Source organism: Medicago truncatula, chromosome 5 (assembly GCF_003473485.1).
Source record: "Medicago truncatula cultivar Jemalong A17 chromosome 5, MtrunA17r5.0-ANR, whole genome shotgun sequence".
Lineage (NCBI taxonomy): Eukaryota > Viridiplantae > Streptophyta > Magnoliopsida > Fabales > Fabaceae > Medicago > Medicago truncatula.
The window spans coordinates 43,752,284-43,773,488 of record NC_053046.1 but is presented as its reverse complement, the minus strand read 5'-3'; the positions used below and the strand labels follow the sequence as shown (position 1 = coordinate 43,773,488).

Here is a 21,205-nt window from a genome sequence, read left to right as displayed (position 1 = left end):
ATTTTCATGAGGTGTTAAAAAAAATCATGAGATGGCCGTATAAAGAAAATAAATATTTTTTTGAAACTAACAGTAGTAAATTTAACAAATAAGAAAAATATAAAATTCACAATAACTATTACGTACATAAAATGTACTTCATAAAATACATTTAAAACAACAATAACGAATTATAAAAGGGTATAGTTTTTACTAATTACTTCTCATAAGAAAAAGTTTTACTAATTACTTTTTTTTAGTTATGAAAAAAATTGTTTTTTTTAAGGAGTTATGAAAAAAAGTGTGGTTAAATCAGTTTAGCCCAATAGTGATAGTCTTTTTTTTTGGAAGAAGTTCGTTTTTTTTTAACAATCAAAAATGGAACTTATATTAACAAGCTAAGGGCTCTCCCTAGTACAAGGTGTACCAAGGGGTCCTCAAAAAATTACAGATATACAAAGTCAATCAAGAGTTAACCAAGACCCAAACAATCCAAGTGTCTTGACCATCACAAATCAGAACAAAAATTGTTTTTTGTCATCGTCATATTTTTGTTGTCAATCAAAAAATATGTAGATTTATTTTATGTTCATTCTCTAGTTCTTAGAGATACTTCAGATCTCAATTAAAAAGTAAGTAAAGTTAGAAAAAATTGATTTCTTCGAAAAAAAGTCAAAAAAAATTATTTCACCTAAAATCAAAATTGGGATAGCCAAATATATATTATTAAGGGTAGATTAATATAAATCTTTGCCAATTTTATGTTCATGTATCTAGTTGTTAGATTACTCATAATCCATATATGATTTTTTTTAGACGAAATAGATATACATATAATTCAACTTAAGTACCTTTTAATTGCCACTCTACAACTGTTGGTAAAATCATTTAGACATTAACTAATTTTTTTAAGACGGTCATAAAAAGTGGGTATCAGAGATGGTTGATCTCAATTCATGTTATATCCTGATTAATAACATACTAACACATTAAGTTATGAACTTTTTTTTTTATATTCATTCATTCAAATCGAGAGATTACATCATTCAACACCGCTAAAAACGTAAAGGATGAATCTATAAACAAACTCACAGCATTCAAGTTAATAGCATATAACGGCATAATATCTGCAAAAATATATGATAAAATTAAAGTGACCGGAATATTCATGGCCTCCGGATCTGCAACGTTGACGCCCAAATCTTTGATTGAATAATCGATCTTTAAATATGAATAAAATGAACACTGCACGAAGACAGAAAATCAAACAACGTCGCACAAGACGACGAACAACAAATCACCACACTTAGATGATGAAATCACAAAGAAAAAACAAAAAAACCTAAATCTATGTGAAAATCACTTATTTAGATTGAAATAGAAAGAAAAAAAAAATGAAAAGGGGTGATTTCATGTCAATAATTGACCCAAAACCACCCCTCAATGGAGAAACTGTAAGAGAAAACCTAGAGAGAGAAAACTAGGGCGGGCTTGTTGGAGAGGGAGAGGCTATCCATTAAGGCATGAACTTATAGACATGTTCATATTATTAACATTATAATTATTATCTTATGTAATTACTGCATCACACGCGTCTTTTACAAGTTTGTAAGGGAAATCTAATTTCATAGAATATGTTATTTGACGCACTAGTGTTGGGGCACAAAAAAAAATTGTATACTCGCAAGTTCCCTGCAATACACATTCATTCTTTACAATCCAAGCAAATGTGTCAACGATGATCTAACCTCTCAAGTCCTCATAAGCATTCATCACCATGTAGTTATTAAGTGGTTATAATTACACAATAGGACCAACCAATAAAATGTTATTTGAAAATCAATACTACTATAATATTTTACATGTTTTTAAAAACAAATTCTACATATGTTAAATAAAAGACCTCCGCCCTACCATGAAGGACCTCCGCCCTATTTCACTTTGCAATGTCCTCTACAAAATTATTTTAAAAGTTCTTGCAAACCGTCTTCGTCCGTTGATCAATAAATGGATATCTCCAGAGCAGGCAGCCTTTTTCCACTCAAGATCCATCATGGACAATGCTCTAACGGCATTTGAAATCCTTCACACCATGCGCTGCAAAACTAAGGGAACAAAGGTGAGATTGCCTTGAAACTTGATATATCCAAAGTCTTCGATAGCGTAAGTTGGTCTTACTTACAAGCAATTCTTTTCAAGATGGGATTTTGTTCTAAATGGGTAAATTGGATGATGATGTGCATCACTTCTATTGAATATCATGTTATTTTTAATGCGAACCGTATTGGGCCTATTACTCCGGAACGTGGTCTAAGACAGGGATGCCCTCTCTCGCCCTACCTTTATATTATTTGTGCAGAAGGTCTTTCCGCAATCATTAAAAATCATGAATTAAGAGGCACTCTTCACGGAAACCGTATTTGTCGCGCTGCACCATCCATCAGCCATCTTCTTTTTGCCGACAATAGCTTCATCTTTTGCAAAGCTACCCCAGTTGAAGCGCAACTCCTAAAGGGGATTCTGTCCAACTATGAACAAGCTTCAGGTCAAGCAATAAATTACAGAAAATCAGATATCGCTTTTAGTCAAAATACCAAGCAAGATGAAATTGATGCCCTCAAAATTATCCTAGTCGTCTCTGATACTATTGGGAGTGGTAAATATCTAGGCCTCCCCTCTATGATAGGCCGCAAGAAAAAAGCGATATTTGCTTACCTCAAAGACCGTATTTGGAAGAAATGTCAAGCATGGAATACACGCTCTCTTTCTCGCGCCGGTAAAGAAGTTCTAATTAAATCGGTTGCTCAAGTTATCCCTTCTTACTGCATGGGGGCATTCCTCATTCCTAGTTCATTATGTGAGGAACTAGAAAGAATCATGAATTCATTTTATCGGGGATCCAAAAAAAACGGTCGTCGCGGCATCAATTGGATGAAATGGGACAAGCTCACTCTTCATAAAAGTCGTGGTGGTCTAGGCTTTCGTGACATGGAAGCTTTCAATCTCTCAATGCACGGTAAGCAAAGTTGGAAACTCCTCACCGACTCAAACTCCTTACTTACTCGTGTCCTCGAAGCTAAATACTTCCCTAGAAGGGATTTCTTGGATGCCCCTCTTGGCCATAATCCAAGCTACACATGGAGGAGTCTTTGGAGCACTCAATCTTTACTTACCTTGGGTCATAGATGGAAGATTGGAGATGGTTCAAACATAAATGTATGGTCTATGCCTTGGATACGTAGCATTCCTTCACACAAACCTTCAACTCCGCCACCCCTATTTTTTGAAGACCTCACAGTCAATCAATTGATGAATTCAGATTGTCTCTCATGGAACCACACGATGGTATACTCTGTCCTTAACCATCATGATGCTGCTGCAGTGACTACCATTCCCCTTTTCAACCGTGCAATGGTTGACACAAGAATATGGAAAGCAACACCTGATGGAAATTATACAGTTAAATCCGCATATCGTATTTGTATTGACCTTCTTCACTCATCTACTCCTATACAAGCTGATATTCCTTGGATGAACATTTGGAGCCTCAAAATCCCTCACAGGGAGCGGTCCTTTCTTTGGCGTCTAGCACACCAATGTTTGCCCACTCGTAATAATCTCACTACTAGAGGCATCCCATGTGAAGACTCTTGCGTTGTTTGTGAATCCTTTGTCGAATCCCACATACACCTTTTCTTTGTATGCACAAAGGCAAAGGATTTGTATGCACAAAGGCAAAGGAATGTTGGGAGAGTATTGGTATGGGTAACTTGACCCGGGAGCTTCTCCACCAAGCTAACAATTTTACCACTTTTTTATTCGATTTTCTGGACAGGTTATCAAATCATCAACAACTACTTGCCGTAATGCTACTCTGGAATCTTTGGAAGAGTCGAAACACAAAACTTTGGGAGTCTTCCGATAGCAAAGGTTGCATGTGCACACAATAGGTGCTAATTTGTACATTATAAATAAATGTGTGAACATGACACTTTTTATAGGGATTTCATCAATGTATTAGTCAACTTTCATGCAATGGAGATTAATTTTATAAAAATGTTGTAGCTTCACATTTTAATAGTAAGGAAATAACAAGTCATTTAGCTAAATAAATTAATGGTTGAATACATAATATAGCAGGTGTTGGTGCAATGTAGAAAACAGATATTTAAATTGAACTCAAAGAAAACGACATATATATTGTATTTATGTTCATATAGGAGATAATACATAATTACACAGCACCAGATTTTAGTGCACAAGGACCTTCTACATAAGATTTCTCCAGAGGAGAATAAACAAACACACTTTGGAATTGAAATCAAAAAAGAAAAAGCTAAAAATAGTTTTATCCTATATTCTGTTTTCTAGGCAGAGAAAATTGCTATATTTAAACACATGCAGAAGTTGTGTAGTATCTTCATCATCATGGTTCAAGCTTCAAGGATACAACTCTTGATTGTCTGTTGGATTTTGCAACCTTTAAGAACACTGTTGATAGACATGCCGGTGCCCACCACGGCCGCCGCACTTTTTGCTCCCCTTTCAAACAAGCCACTACATAACGCGGACAATGGCAAAAAGAAGTTAGGGTTAGGTAAATAAAACACAATGGTATCTATCAATCTTTTTGCACACAAAAAGCAAGCATATACAGATCACATTCAACATGTCACATGTTCAAGGAGATGACGATTTGACAATTGAATTTTGGACAAGTAGAGTTTTCAAGAACATGTAATTAGCATTTAGAATTTTCTATATTGATTAACAATGTAAGTTAAGTTATAATGTGTTAACAAGAAGAAAACATGTAGATGGTTGTCTCTATCAAAGTGACAGATGTACCAATAACGGATGCAGAATAACAATCTCGATCTTTTGAAATATTTCATACAACAACAACAACCAAGCCTTATCCCACTAAGTCGGGTCGGCTACATGGATCAAATTACGCCATTATGTTCTATCATACACTTCCAAATAATGGAATAGAATCTTTAACATGTTCTATCATAAAATAAAATAACACAACCAAACAACAATGTATGGTAATTTAGTTATTTGCATTCTATACTATTCTAATCCAGTTTGTCATTAGACATTCAAACATAGCACAAACATATACTTCAATCTCTCATCTAGAACATTCATGTAGCCTTAGATTGCTCAAATGATATGTAGCCCAAATACTTGATGCAAAACAGATAGGGGCACATGATAATTTTTTCAAACCACACACAAAATATGGCCTAAATACATCAACACAAATTTCTAAAACAATATACATACTTTACATAGATGCATAATATTTGTAAAGAGATGCTGATATTTCTTATTACTCCCTCCGTCCCACAATAACTGAGCCATTTGTAAAAGAAAAGTGTCCCAAAATAACCGAGCCATTTCACTTTTCAATACAATATTAATTACTTTTTTCCCTTTATAACTTTAATTAATACTACTTTCACAACTTCCAATTCAATATATTCCACTTTGCATTTATGATAGTGGAGAATACACCAATACTTACCAAGAGCACTTAAAACCATTTTTCTCTCTCATTCATTTATACATTTGTCTTAATATGTGTGAAATGAAAAAATGGCTCAGCTAATTCGGGACGGAGGGAGTAATATATAAATAACTACATACACACAAATGTTCTTTTCCTTGTAAATATGTCATGTATATCCTTTTCCCATCCAATGTTGAAGTGTCGCAACAAAAAATAAAATAATAGTTATATTTAAAACAAGTCTCGACTGCGTTCAATTGTTTAATATTCAATTTAATTGTATCGTTTTCACCCATCACTCTCATCATCCAAAATGGTTTGGCTTCCAAGTCAAATTAACTAAGAGACAATACTTCCAATTCAATGTGGTCCCTACCGTCATCAAATTGATTATGCAACTAATATCCCACATCCATATCGATATCGTTTATGGCACAAAACCGAAACCTTGGCCATTTTCGAGTATCTATTATAGGCTTCATAAATGGCATGAAATGAAACAGATTATCACAACAATTATGTCAAAGCCCTACCTAATTAGGTGAGGAGCGCAAAATAGATTGAAAAAAATCAAATGAGAGTTTAATGACATGTTTTTTTTTTTTTTTTTTTTTACTGTTCAAGCAAGAGAGAGGGAAACCTTTAATCCGTCTCAATTCCTTGCACAAGGTGATGAAGTCTCCCCACTTCATGTGACAGCGTCTTATGAATCGAAGGATCTGTTCAGTCGTGAACATAGACATCCCTTCCAAGTATTCTCCATTAACACCGTTTTCCTTAAAAATTTGCCGATAGCTACCAAGATTTATAGTCTCTAACCACAAGCCAACATCCTGATAAAACAAACAAAAAATGGTGCATATCAGTCAAGATTACAATGTTATATCAATCATTGTGCATAGAGCATCAACTAAAGGGTAGAATCTAGACCTATGCAACAGTCCTGGGTAAGCAGGTGCTTGAACATTTAAAAATACATACGCAGAATCATACTGCTACCTTGATATCTTGGCAGACATAATGCAGCACCAAAGAAGAATAACAAGATGACAACTTTTTATCCATATTAATTAATACATAGAATCTATCTATATATGTACATTTAGATTCCAGTTTGATATGGCTCTAGTAACCTACTTAACTGAGCGGTGACAAGGATAAATCATAAGCTTTCCATATCACCGAAAAAAACGAAGACTAAGGGCATAAACAAAGACAGATAATAAATAGGCTTATAGTTTCACATTGTGTATTACCAAGACATAATTGCAAATATCTCAGAAAGATGCATATTCTTAGCTTTACTGGGGGAATGGAAATTCGTCAAGATGAAGATTTACACCTTGCATGTGCTGCAGAGAAAGGTATGGCCATACATTGCGGGAATAAACAGACTATTTAATTATTATTTTGATAGAGAAAATAATGTCAACGTCAGTTTAAAATGATAATTTAAACTTTGAGAGTCAAACTGAAGAAAGTTGTCCGCCATTAATTGGGATAAAACCAGATAACTTGCGATCACAAACAAAAACTATAGTTTAATAAAGGCGGTGACGAGATTTAGGGGCAAGCCCAATAGTGCATGCATAAGCTTGATTAGCAAACTATTTCCCTAAATGGAGAGTGACTTCTACATCATACACCAAGTCCACCATTGAAAATATTGTATTCTAATTCAACTTTTTAACGGACAAGGCGCCTGTTTGGATAAACAGCTTAATTTGCAGCTTATAGCCTGAGCGCTTATCATGATAAGCGCTTATGTATAAGCTATTTCTATAACAAAAGATTAAAAAAAAAAAAGTTCAACTGTTTTCGTATAGGCTATAAGCTGTTTTTATAAGCTATCTAGGAGAGCTTAACATATCATCGTTGTTTTCACGCGTTCACTCAAACAGTCTCACATGTGTCTATGCGTGTAGATAAGTTCAAATAGCCAATCCAAGTTTTGTGTCTTATGAAAGTATGAACTATAAGAACCAAAACTTACTGCTTCAAATTTGTCAGAATTTACAGAAGCATGGAAATGAAACATAAATACATACAAGACAACTACTTTGCCGAATTCATAATAAGACCGATGTTAACATGGTAGATATCAAATTCCAACACAAAACAAAATTATATTGAAAAAAAAAAATATCAATTGATTGATTGATAAAATAAACAATCAGAGTCATAGACAACTGGATATACAACAACTCACACTCAGATTACTAATTTACCGTACAGTAAATTCAACTCAAAGTTATTTACACAAGATCTGATACATAATTGAAGTACAAAACATATGAAAAGAGATTATAAATCATGATTTTTTTTCTTCTTCAAAAAATAACAACTAACAGATACTATAAATCAATAGAGTGAATGAAATGATCAACCTCAACAGTCCAGATGAAGAAATCAAGCGGCTCAGGTGACTGTCCTTTGTTCATTTCACAAATCAAACTTCTCCAAATTCACCTGAACAAAGACCAAATACAAAATCACTAACATAAAAAAAGTCCTTTTTCTCGGGAAAATTCATAAGAAAATTTTCCCAGCTAAGAAAATCACAAAGGGTGATCAAATTAACTGAAGGGTCATCAAATTTTCACTTATACTGTGAGATCTCAAATACTCAAATTTTGAGAAAATAAAACAAAATTAAATAATAAAAATGAATAAAAAATGATGCTTACCAGTTTGTGATAGTGAGAAAAAGAATGAAAATTTATAAAAATAAGAAGAAGAAATTCCACATTTGAGATGAAAGAGAAGAAGAGAGACAAAGAAAAGAGACAGGGAGAGGAAAGTGATGAGAGTTGTTTAGAGATAGAAACTTTTTCAGAATTGCATGTTTTATTTTATTATGATGTCACGCGCGTTAATTGCGTCATAATGATACGCGCCACTCATTAGTCATTGCATCTACATGACACACTTGCTTATTCATCCCCCTTCACTTACAAGCATGCCCCTAATTGTGAGTCACTATTGTTCCGGAGTAAGATGACTAGATAAGTGTCTTATTATTTGAATATCAAAATAAAAATATTATATCTTGATTAAGATTTGTTGGATCGATACGATGAGTTGATTCATTTGTAAGATTGTGGTTTAACTTTTTGATAGATGTTCTTTGAGTTTTAAGATCTATTCTAATCTTAATGAATCCTTATAGTTTAATTTATCTAATCTTTGTTCTAAAGAAAAATATACGAATATATTATAATATGATGTTTGTATATTTGTCTCTACCTCTCCTACTTATATTTTTAACAAAATACACACATTTGTAACAAAAAAAAAATTAAAATATTTTTTCAGATATAAAATAATGAAGAGGATAAAAGTATGATAAAGAGTTGTTTTAAAATTTTAAAACATAATTTTAGATATAAAATAATAGAGAGAGGACAAGAGCACGATAAAAATACGATAAAGAGTTGTTTTAAAAGTTATCCAAAATGATTCATTACTCTTTTGTAAAATACACACAAAATCAAAATAATATTGCATGTGATATTAAAATTTTGATGTAAATATATATCTTTGCACATTGACTCTTTGATCTCACTTAAACGTTGATTTGCATATTACGACCATGTTTATGCTAATCATCATGTCGTTGTTAATTAAATAAATAATTTTTATAAATATTCAAAAATTTTGCTTTTTATTTTTACAAAAGAAATTGAATTTTTGAATCTCTATAAAATTTTATTTTAGCACTTTTAGAGATAAAAAATATTGACGGAAAATTTACAAAAATAAAAAATGGTGATAGAAAATGCTGACTTTATTTTGTCAAAAATAAATGTGGTCGTTATTATCGATTGAAAAAGAAATATTTAAATTGTTTTTCTAATAAATTATTTTAAATTCTAAAGCGTTTGACCAATAAAACTTTACATTAAAATATAATAATTTGACCTTAGGGCCTATGTATTGAGATGGCCACCTCTTAAATCCACTTCAGATAACTCTTTCTTCATTTCGCAAATAATTTTTCATCATTGTTTAACTTTTACATTTTGCAAAAAGAGAAAAAAAAAACCTTTACGTAATATTATTTATTATTTGATTGAAAAATTATATTCGTAGGTTTGGATAAGTTAGTTGCATGTTTATTGAAAATATATTAGAGGAGTCAATTATGCAATTAAAAGAGATAGTATGATCAAGGTGTCCTCCTTCAAAAAAGAAAAGTATGATCAAGGTGACCATAAAGAGTCAAAGATATAAACAGAGAAAGCGTAATCAAAATCATGTCATTTAATGGACCAAAGTACACACTCAATATGTAATATTATTATTAGGGACCGACATTTGGTCCATGTGGCTAACAAATATAGGACATAAGGACCAACTTCATAAATTTAATGTACAAAATGAGGTTCTAACTTAACATTTTACGGTAAAGGGACCAAATTGAACACCCTATTAAAGTGAGGAAAAAAGTTTGGAATTTAATAAAGTGTCGAAAGAAAGAAAAAACCTAAAACCAATATATATATATATATATTTGTATCTCTTCTCTTCTCAAGTAGACCATTAACTCTAACTACAAAAAAAAAAAAAAAGGACCATTAACTCTAGTGTATATTTGTTTATTTGGATTATTCAAAAAAAATTGTTTATTTGGTGATGATAATTGATTTCGAATGAATTGATTATTGATGTGTTTGGTTGTACGTTTTGCAATATCAAACGTGTGTTTCAATCCCTTTTGACGGTGTAAACATGAAGCTAAAAATACTGACTTCTCCTAAGTTGTGCCTCTAGTACTTCCTAACTGCGAAAACAGACATATGCTATATAAAATTGATATTGGATAAAAATGACTTAAATTTTGTAAAGTGATCTATGTGTTGGACGTATTTATATAAAACTTGATTTAATAATAAACTTAAGACTAAAATCAACTGTTGAAATCCAAATGCTTCAAATTCTAGCTTTTAAGTACAACAAATTTTAAGAGCATAATCAATTCTCCCTCGAATCAGTCAAATAAAATCAATTCTACAACCTCTGAATCACTTTTTAACCTCCAAAATTGACATCAAACATGTGCATCATTGCACCATGTCTTCTATTTTTTTTCTTGATATATGTTCGCTACTTTTTTTGTTTTTCATATATGTTGACAATCAAATGTAGATATAATTTCACTACCGATAGCAAATAGCAATTCCATTTCTAATAACAACATTATACTTAGAAATTTCATGGGCCAATCAGCCCAGCCCATTCAGTAGTCCACCCTAAACCCATTTTCCTTTCTCTACTCTACTCTGTCAGTGAACAACAAATGAAGTGAAGAAGACGAACACAATTCAGAGCTTAACTTAGGTAATGTCATTTATAATCTTTCAAATCCTAATTATTACTATGAAATGAAATTTCTTGATTCATTCATCACTGCTATGCGTATTAATTAAATTGTTGTAATGTAATGTTAATGTTTGCAGAATACAATATAATTGAAAAAAATTAGAGTAGTGAGAAATTAGGGTTTGAGTAGAAAAATGTTTGGAACGGCGATTAGAAATGCAGCAAAGAAACTGAAGCCGAAGTTGGGAGCGGTAACGCTGACAACGCCGCCGGAACAGAGACAAACAATAACAAGAGCTCTCTTTGATATTGTTAAGGAACATGGTCCCATCACTGTTTCTAATACCTGGGAACGTGTCAAGGTAATTAATTATTAACTCTGTAAAATCTTTCATATTTATGTATTAATCCTTATATGATGTTTATTTAATCAAATTGTTGCTGCATTGTGTTTTGGTGTATGAAAAATATGCACACACATGGAATTGGCTTATTTAGCTTATCTACTGCCATAAATTTAGTGAGACTGTTTGGAACCTGTTTTCAGCTTATTTTTATAAGTTCTCCAAGCTACCTTATGAAGACAGCTTATAGCTTAGACGAAAACAATTTCACTTTATGTAATCTTTTATGAAATAGCTTATACATAAGCACATATCGTGATAAGCATTGTGCTATAAGCTATTCTTTAAAACACAAAATAAAGTTAAATTGTTTTTTAAGTTATAAGCTGTTTTCATAAGTTCTCTCTCGTAAGTTCTCTCAAATAGTCTCACAAAACTTATGCTAGTAGATACACTCAAATAAATCATCCAAACAGACCCAAAGTTAAATTGTTTTCGTATAAGCTATATTGGAGAATTTATGAAAATAAGCCTAAAGAACAACTTATGCACAATGACATTATTAGCTGTTTTCATAAGTTCTCTCAAACAGGCCCATGGTGTTTCTTCATTTTTTAATATGATTTTAAAACTTTACTTTGATCCCATTATTGTATGTCAATTTTGTTTGTACTTTGTAGTAATTGAAGCAGTAAATTTGTTTTTTTATTTTGAAATACATATGTAGTGTTGTCAAACAGCTACAATAGTGGCTCAGTAAAATTAGTATTGTTCCCTAACACGGTGTTTAATGCAAAGTGTTATGAAATAGTGGTTATAGTGGCAATATTGTATTGTAGCGTAACAGAGTTTAAAGCTTATATCACATCACAAGTGTGCTTATCATGATAAGCGCTTATGAAAAAGCTATTTCTATAGCAAAAGATAAAATAAAGTCTAATTGTTTTCGTATAAGCTATAATCTGTTTTGATAAGTCATACACTGTTTTTGTTAGTTCTGTCAAACAGTCTCACGAAACTTATGTTAGTGCATAAACTCAAATAAGTCAATCCAAACAGGGCCATGATGTTTCTTCATTTTCCAATCTAATTTTAGAACTCTACTTTGATCCCATTATTTTAGTTAAATTTTGTTTGTAGTAATTAGTATGCATTGTTGTCAAATATGCAGTGTTGAGATTCATATGCAGTGTTGTCAAATAGCTGCGCTGTAGCATAGTAGAATCAGTATAAATAACTATTTTTCCTTGATACATTGTTTAGTACAAAGTGTTGTGAAATAGCAGTTATAACGGCGATATAGTAATATAGTGAAGTAGAATTTGAAAAATTGCAACTTTCTGCGATCTAATTAAGAAGAGTGCACATAAGACATATCTACCGTCACCGTGTTAGTAGGAAAAACTAAATCTTTCTGCATTTTATGCCGAGGAAAAGATTGGTGTGTAGGATGTTCGACAAAAAATGCCCACATTCCAACAATTTGTTCACTATTTTAGACAAGATTGCAATTTTTTTGTAGAAACTTGAGAACAAGTATTACCCTGTACCCCAGGGTTTCAAGGAATAATAATAATCTCACTCACGAGACATTTTTACCGCACTCAGCTATATTTGCTCATTTCTCCTGGATTTGAATTATTTTATTCTTCATGATACTTTCTTTGTACAGTGGAGGGAAAGTGACTTTGTTGAAGAATGGATAGTTGATGTTTCTTGTTTCTCGTATTTCTGAATTCATTGAAAATTGTCACTCCTTTGAAGGGTGGATGTAAATCTTATCATGAGTCGAACATTGAATATCACTATCATAACAATTTACTATGTATTAGAACCACCTACTGGGAGTAACGTTTAGAAATTTGAAATGCTTCTCTTAAAAAATAAATATCATATGCATGCACGCTCTGGTTTACTTGTGACGGAATCCTTATGAATGTTACCAATTTGTGCATCTGTTGAAATTTTATTGACTGATAGAGTTATCACCGCCTTCAATGTTTTCCAGGAAGTTGGATTGAAAGATTTAACAAGCAAGAATCACATGAAAGTAGTTTTGAGATGGATGCGAGAGAGACAGAAGCTTCGTCTTGTTTGCAACCATGTTGGAGCTCATAAACAGTTTCTCTATACCACTTGGTTTACCAAACCAGGTACCACTCAAACTACAACGACGACAACAACAACAACAACGAAAAGCATTCCTTCTAAGAAAAGGCTAGCACGATCTTGAAGCTTTTATCATCAATAGCCATAAGCCAAGACTCAGAAGGATGGGCCAGCTGTTTTATGCAATGGGAAGAATAATGGAAGACTATAGTATGATTTTAGTGTCACTAATGAAAAATCTGAATATTGGACCATATGTGGTTGGTTGTGTTAAATTTGCTCTTCCTGATTGTGTTGCTTCTGTTCCTATTTTATTCATTAGTGTAAACTGGTTGATTACTGTTAGCACTATGTATTGATGCCTTGGCAATTGTTTTATCTCATTGTTAGCATTAGTTAGTGGCATATCATTTGTTATTTATCATGCATCGTTTGCTATTTTAGAAATTAATTTGGCCATTTAGAGAAGCTACAAATAAGAAAAATCACCAAGAGGGATTTCTGTCAACAGAGAGTGTATTCATACTTCATAGTGCATACCATTTATAACCAACCTCAAATATTTCTTGCAAAGCTTTTATGGGATCACTACAAATTTTTATCTGTAGTAGCAAAGTCTAGCTTGAAGAAACATAGGATGCTTGGGAATTCTCAATGCATAGTTTATTATAGTTTTGAGTTCATATGATAGAGATACATCTTTTAAAGAAAGGTGGAACAAGTAGTTAAGAGCAAATAGAAGGTGAATGTGTGAGTCTTTGAGCAAGCAATGTACTTAAACTCTGGAGAGCACATTTTTATTGGTCTTAGCCCTCAGTTATGAGGAGTATGGTGATATAGAGTTCGGTAGGGAGTTTATGATTGTTTTTGCCAAACTTTGAACTCATCATTTATTAAATGTTTCGTCTTTCACTTAAATTTCATTAATCATTTAAACTCAATTGTTTCGCTTAGTCAAGGAATAAAAACACTATTCTATTAAGACCACGTACTTGTAACAAAAATTTGAAGAGGTTTCAAAGTATCATATTCTAAAATACACTGTCTAATATGAATTCGGTCCGAAGGCGGATTTTACTATTTTAAGTAAATTTTAATAAGATAATATAATTGTTCTTCATTTTTTTTATTAACATAAAATTTATTTATTTAATTAAAAATGGTAAGAGACGATCTTTGGATATTTTTGAGACGTTCATGTTAAATGCACTCGTTAAAAGTAATCAAATCTTAGAAAGATATAATTCAAATTATAATAGAAGATTTTGATCAAAATTAAATACCGAAAGTCTATCCCATCCCATGATTATATTATAGGGAGGAATGAAAGGTGCGGTTGCAGGTTTTGGATTATTGAGGTTGCAGGTAGGTTTTTCTTTGTCATAATACTAACTTTATTATTGTTAAATATTTCCATGCCAATGCTCTAAACTTTGTATTACTGATGCTGGTCGAATATGAAAATTTGTATTATTATTAGATGTGAAAACGTTTATATACTTGTTTGAATTTTGATGATGATTAAATTCATGATATTTTTAGTTTTAGGGTTATTGTTGGCAAGAAGTAGATGATTGAATGTTTATTTTGTTTCAAAGTTATGATTTCCATGGTTTTTAATTGTTGGCGAGAAGTTTCGACCAAACATGGTCGAAATCGTCTGAAACGGTAGTACATGTGATTTAAGATCAGACCACAATTGCAGTGCGATGCGATTCCGCTGTGGAGGCTACCACATCACTAATATTGCAGCCACGGATGCGAACCACAGTTTGAAACCATTGCTTTCGTTGCTCATTTTTATAAAAATCACCTTTTTCCTTTGTGCTTTGGCAGCTTTCGTGGGGTTTTGCTTCAGTGCACCTCTGAAAATATCATTAGTGGTTACCATTGCAAGTCAATATGGAGAAATCTATGGCTGTCAAAGTCAGCGACAATATACATGACGATATTGCGTTTGCCATTCTGTCAAAACTCCCTCTCAAATCGTTGAGAAGATTTGAATGCTTACGTAAATCATGGTCTCTTTTATTTGACAATCCTCATTTCATAACCGTGTATCGCAAAAATTTCTTATCTAAATGTCCCTCTTATGACGACGAGGCATCTTTCCTCATATATATCCATGGTGGCAAGCGGCTGTATTCTCTTTTTGGCGAGAGGTTTGAGAATATGGTCAGGTTAGACCGGCCAAATATAGTTTCACGTCAATACACAAATTTAACATTTTTGGATTTCAGTAGTGTTAATGGCGTACTTTGTTTCACAGAAGGCACAGGAAACAAAGTTGTATTGTGGAATCCAACTACCAAGGAATTCAATGCCATTCCTCCAAGCCCTTTTGAGTCGTTTTCCCCGCCTGCTGAGCTTAATTTTAAGGCTGCAATTGAGTTTCGTGCTAATCCTATTCTACATGGATTTGGTTACGACTGTGTTAGAGATGACTATAAGTTGATTCGTCATACATGTATTGATTATTGCTTTCCAGACAGTAGTGATCTCCTTATTGGCATGCCATCTGATAGAGATTTATCGTTGTTGCAAGATAAATCTTTAAACCCATTTTGGGAGATTTATAGCCTAAGAAGCAACTCTTGGAATAAACTTGATGCTGATATGCCTCGTTGCCGTCAGTATTGTAATGGTTTTGTGACTAATGGAGTGAATACTGATGGAGTGTGTCATTGGTTGCATTTAGATAGTGAAAATAATTATGTTGGAGCATGTTTGATATCATTTAACTTGAGGAATATGGTGTTCACTAACACACTCATTCCCTCATTCATTGGAGCGAACTGGGCAAAATTGATGGTGTTAAATGGATCGATTGCTTTGATCACATATCACGAGAAGATAACTACTTTTAACATATCAGTTTTGGGTGAACTAGGTGTCAAGGAATCATGGATCAAACTTTTCATTGTTGGACCACTGCCTTGCGTTCATATTCCTATTGGAGTGGGAAAGAAGGGAGAAATATTCTTAAGAAAAAAAGACGATGAACTAGCTTGGATTGATTTAAATACCAACACAATTGAGGAGCTTGGTTTCAAAGGAAATCGATATAATTGGAGAGGTCAGATTGTAACTTATACCAAGAGTCTTCTTCCGATCGAAAGAATAAGCTATTAATTTTTATTTTTCTTCTTGTTTTCAATTAAGAAAGAGATGTATGGTTGTTACTTTCGAGATTTTACCTTGTACACAAATTGGCTTGTGAATTACACATGCCACAATTGCTATATGTTTGGTTGTGTTAAATTTGTTCTTTCTGATTGTTTTGGTGCCTTCACATTGTTTTCTCTCATTGTTATTTGTTAGCTTTAGGTATTGGTATATAATCTGCCCAGTTATTCCACAAGAATGATAAGTTTGGAACATTTCAGTTTCAAATAGGTTCAAATATTTTCTTTCAGGACATAACACATCTTTAAAACATTAGCCTGCAGGTTTAGGTAATTATGGCCTTCCAAAACCAAACTTGTGAACAAATATTGACTTGTTATTGATCTTCAACTGATAAATACTAGTAATCAATTATGAGCCTGTTCTCAATTGGATAAGAATTAGCAGTAAAATTTGTATTTTCTGTCACAATTATGCAGTAATCACCAATTTATTGCTTGTATTAGCTGATATATAAACTAATATATATAAAATAAACTCCTAAGTTTTACTCTATTGATTAGTCAACTGGAGAATATGGTTCACACTTCAAAACCTGAAAAGTAGTTGGCAGCATTTTAAAAGTTAAACTCTCACAGCACAACCAATGTTTTATGTTAGTTTGGCATCAAAATCCCATGATATATACTAGTAAGCCAGAGCTTGTACAATAAGGACTTGTTAATCTTTTATGTTAGTTTTACATGTGCACTCTCTTAAAGATGGATGCATCACTAGGCATTGAAACTATGAGTGTATAAGAAATAATTACTCCAAAAGGGAATTACTAAGTTAATTGCTTAAGCACGCTTGTGCATAGAATTAGACGGAATGATAAGATCCTAAATATAAGAGAAGATTCTTTTTTCAGGTTCATTTAATACATTGCATGCGGTAGTCACCTACGTTGCATGCGGTTTGTAAATTGCGAATCAATTACGGATGAAGGATTTTCTAGTGAAGCTGCGAGAAAGCTTCGGAAATTAGACAAGCTTGACATTTCACATTGCAACCTAACTAAGTCCTCTCTTGAAGCCATTGGACAATGTTGCCCTCTTTTGAAGTCACTTGGGCAATTACGGATTTTTATAGTTGTAAGGATATGGCGTTTGTTATCGCTGAAATGATGTCTGGTCTGTGCCATCTTGATATCAATGGACACAAGCTTACTGATATTGGTTTACTAACCATTCTTCGTCGATGTCATTATCTCAAATTGAGTGAAAGTTTGAAGAAAAGGTGCATTTATATCAGATCAATGTTTTGCAACTTCCAATTCATTTTAACTATGAAGCCATGTATTGAGGTATTGTGTATTATATGTAACAGTATATGCTATCAGTTGATGATTTCTATGATCACTTTTGATTCTGAATGTGGAAAATCTAAGTGACGATGAAAAACAAGGCTCTTACTATAGTGCATATTTCTTGGTATGTATTCATCTTCAAGTGGAATTAATTTTTTGCATAGCTCCTTTTGTTATTGAACAAAATTGAACAACACTTTTTTTCTCGTTTGTTTCTGTTGGTCTCTTTCCGTTTTATTAACCCGGTAACCAAAAAAAATAAATAAACGGTAGCGCTCATGCTCTCACATGAGCAGCCTTATCCCATGCTTCAGGAAGTACTTTTGATGTAATTTCTCCTAGTATTGCTATTATTACTATGAATAAAAGACCTTAAGTTTGCTTGCCTACGACCACTGTGCTAAATTGCCCCTCAGCTATGTGATAATACATTTCAAAATATATTATAGCAAGGGGTGTGAAAAATGATGTTTGGTGGATGTAGTTAGCAAGCCAAAAACTACAAATAAAGGGCTAAATGGTAGAACCGTCTCACGTGTTTCTCAACACCAAGCGGAACAAACAACTGTACGCATGAAGAAGAAGAATCCATTGTTTCTACCTCATGATTTGATCATCCAAATACGGCTAATGTTACCGGTGAATTCTCTTATTCGTTTCAAATGCGTTTGTAAGTCTTGGTTTTCTCTAATCTCTCATAATACCGAGTTTGCAAATTCTAACTTGGAACTCACCTCTACAACACATACTCGTAGAATTATGCTCATATTAACTCCACCTCCTAAAACTCAATCTGTAGATATAGAACTACCACTTTACGCTTCTGCTTCAATGAACAATAATTTTTTGTGTCCACAATCTTATTTCGATATTGGAATTAAAGGTTCGTGTAGAGGGTTTATACTTTTGCATTGTGGTGCATGCTTCTACCTATGGAATCCATCCATCGGACATCACAAACAAATACCTTTGTCTCCTATTGATTATATTTTTAATTTATATGGTTTTGGGTATGATCACTCAACAAATGATTATTTAGTGGTTTCAATTTCCCGTGATCAAATTCCATACTCAGATGATGTTCTATCTCACTTGTGGCTTTTCTTATTGAGAGCTACTGTGTGGAAGGAAATTGCATGTACAACCCATTTGCCTTTTTATACTAATGTCTCTTCCTTGGTTCGACAAGTAGAGTCGTTCTTCAATGGGGCTATTCACTGGTTGGCTCTTCGTCATGATATATATGACCATGTTATTGTTGCCTTTCATTTAACGGAAAGGAAACTTCTAGAGATTCTTCTTCCAATTGATATTAATTATAATTCCAAAGGTTGTGGTTTTTGGGTATTTAGAGGATTTCTCAGTCTATGGATTTTGAGGGACGATAATGTTGATATATGGGTGATGAAAGAATACAAAGTGCATTCATCTTGGACTAAGATTCTTGTTCTTCCTATTTATGATGACATTCCCTACTTTTGCCCTTTATCCTATACAAAAAATGGTGATATTATTGGAACAGATGGTGGTACCGGATTGGTGAAATATAACGACAAAGGGGAGTTTCTAGAGCATAACTCCTATTGTGAAGATGCACATGGATTTCGATTGGCTATGTATACAGAGTCATTGCTTTCACTCCCCAATGACAAGCTGACAATGACCAAGCTTAAGAAGACGAGCAAACAAGAAGAATAAAGTAGTTAAATATTCTTGTTTTTTTTTCTTCTTGGCATGTGATTTGTAGAATACACTCTTCCTAAGTTGTATCTGAAAATTCAATGTTGTGTTTCATGTGCTATCCACTCTCATGTCGAGGGTCAGATCTCGTACTGATAGGAGGAAGGAAGTGTGACCTCTTCAATATATTTTTTATTATGAACTAGTTTAGCCATTGAATTACCCTTAAAAATATATGGAGATTTGTATTAGGCCATTAGTGATAATGGAAATAAGATTAGACTCTAATCTAATAAAAATAGGTTGCGCATGTTCCATTCCTGGAACATTGCTATACAAATGCGAGAGCTTAATTAATATTCCCTCCGTCCTTAATTATAAGATCCTTTTGAGAATTTTTTTTGTCCCTTTTTATAAGACCCATTTGTTATTTCCAACTACATTAATTATTTCTTTACATACATGCCCCTATTTATTATACATCTTTTTTTTCAATCAACAATAAATAACATGTTGAAAACATAAACTAACTTTCTTTCTTAAAGGATAAAATTGTAAAAACAATAGTGATTACAAACAACTTTAATACAAATATCCACTATCTTAATTTCCGTAATTTTGGCAAAAGGGTTATATATAGGGACGGAGGGAGTAATAATTTTGACATTTGAAACTTGTTTTCTTATATAGCTTTTGCACTGATGTGTCAATTCAGTGTTGTCAAATAATGTTGCACTATAGCATGGTAGAATTTGAAACAAAACACTATTTTCCATGATCTGCATTTGACCATTATTTTGTAGATTGTAGATGTAATTTTATTTCATGCCTTTTCAATGTTATAGTCTGTCATCCAAAATGTGAAAGTGAAGGCTTCTTGATGTATAGGATGGCTGTCTAATGTCGATTACTCTCCCTCTACCAAATCCTAGACTTGTTCATATAACTGTTATAGTTTGATATTAATATTATGGCATTTGAGTGTGTATTAAAGTGGCCAATTCACTTTAGCTTGGCTGGAGTGGTGAGGAGTAAAATCTTGCTTCCCTCAATTGTTGGGGATTTAGAGGAGAGCAATGATTTATCTGATCTTATATGTGGCATCAGCCCAAAAAGTATTCCTCAATAAAATGAAGCACATTAGGACCTAAAAAGAAAATTAACCATTTTCCTTTTTAGAATCCAGCCCCTCACCTTGCAAACCAAAATAAAAATCATTACCTTCCCTCCCCTCCCCTCGATTAAGCAAAAAACCTGATTAATTTATCATGTAGATCTTGACTTACGCCATAACAATTAATAAGGAAAAAAAGGTGTTATACTCTAACCATTTGTCATAAGTGATTGATTAATTGTTTTGTTAAAACTCACCGTGAGTATTTCCTTCGTGATCTGGTAAGTTTCATTGATCTCGAAACTCATAAAAGATTCCAACAACAAATAAAGGATGCAAGTTATCAACATTGTATTAAAAAAGGTAATTATATAAATTTGATGCATTCAAACTTTTTAAAAATATGAACGACAATTAACATACATGCTAGCGAATAATCTAAAAAATAAAACACATGTATTATGGTGTTGAGCGAAAATGATGAATAAACTTTGTAACTAATATTAAAAAAAAAATCAACCAACTGTATAATGTATGATCATTTTGGTATAATGAGACATGATTTTAGAGATACCATTATTAATCAATTTTTGGTATAATCAAACATAATTTTCGTATAATCATTTTTGTAGAAAAACTAACTTATATCATGTTATTAACAATAG

The 21,205-nt window shown here is 32.7% G+C and overlaps 4 protein-coding genes across 5 annotated transcripts; 3 read left to right on the top strand and 1 right to left on the bottom strand.

The window, feature by feature from the left end:
- Window positions 1-4,133: 4,133 nt before the first annotated feature.
- LOC11433939 (uncharacterized) lies at window positions 4,134-8,322 on the bottom strand. Its single transcript, XM_003617897.4, has 4 exons — window positions 8,185-8,322; window positions 7,885-7,966; window positions 6,138-6,330; window positions 4,134-4,536 (listed from the first exon to the last, which is right to left on the bottom strand). The coding sequence occupies exons 2-4, from the start codon at window positions 7,936-7,938 to the stop codon at window positions 4,406-4,408; spliced, it is 378 nt and encodes a 125-aa protein (XP_003617945.1). The 5' UTR covers window positions 7,939-7,966; window positions 8,185-8,322; the 3' UTR covers window positions 4,134-4,405.
- A 2,357-nt stretch (window positions 8,323-10,679) lies between these two features.
- On the top strand, window positions 10,680-13,677 carry LOC11419640 (uncharacterized). The gene is made up of 3 exons (XM_003617896.3): window positions 10,680-10,837; window positions 10,957-11,181; window positions 13,172-13,677. The coding sequence occupies exons 2-3, from the start codon at window positions 11,014-11,016 to the stop codon at window positions 13,394-13,396; spliced, it is 393 nt and encodes a 130-aa protein (XP_003617944.1). The 5' UTR covers window positions 10,680-10,837; window positions 10,957-11,013; the 3' UTR covers window positions 13,397-13,677.
- Window positions 13,678-14,484: 807 nt separating this feature from the next.
- LOC11425291 (F-box/kelch-repeat protein At3g06240) lies at window positions 14,485-16,533 on the top strand. Of its 2 annotated transcripts, none has more exons than XM_003617895.4 (2): window positions 14,485-14,637; window positions 15,109-16,533. In XM_003617895.4, exon 2 carries the CDS (start codon window positions 15,175-15,177, stop codon window positions 16,402-16,404), a length of 1,230 nt encoding a protein of 409 aa, XP_003617943.1. In that variant the 5' UTR covers window positions 14,485-14,637; window positions 15,109-15,174; the 3' UTR covers window positions 16,405-16,533. The 2 variants fall into 2 exon arrangements, with proteins under 2 accessions (XP_003617943.1, XP_024639652.1); XM_024783884.2 differs by lacking the exon at window positions 14,485-14,637 and having other exon boundaries at window positions 15,343-15,452; window positions 15,542-16,533.
- A 1,006-nt stretch (window positions 16,534-17,539) lies between these two features.
- Window positions 17,540-19,444, top strand: LOC11419639 (F-box/kelch-repeat protein At3g23880). Its single transcript, XM_003617894.3, has 2 exons — window positions 17,540-17,663; window positions 18,231-19,444. Exons 1-2 carry the CDS (start codon window positions 17,540-17,542, stop codon window positions 19,442-19,444), a joined length of 1,338 nt encoding a protein of 445 aa, XP_003617942.3.
- The last annotated feature ends 1,761 nt before the right edge of the window (window positions 19,445-21,205 follow it).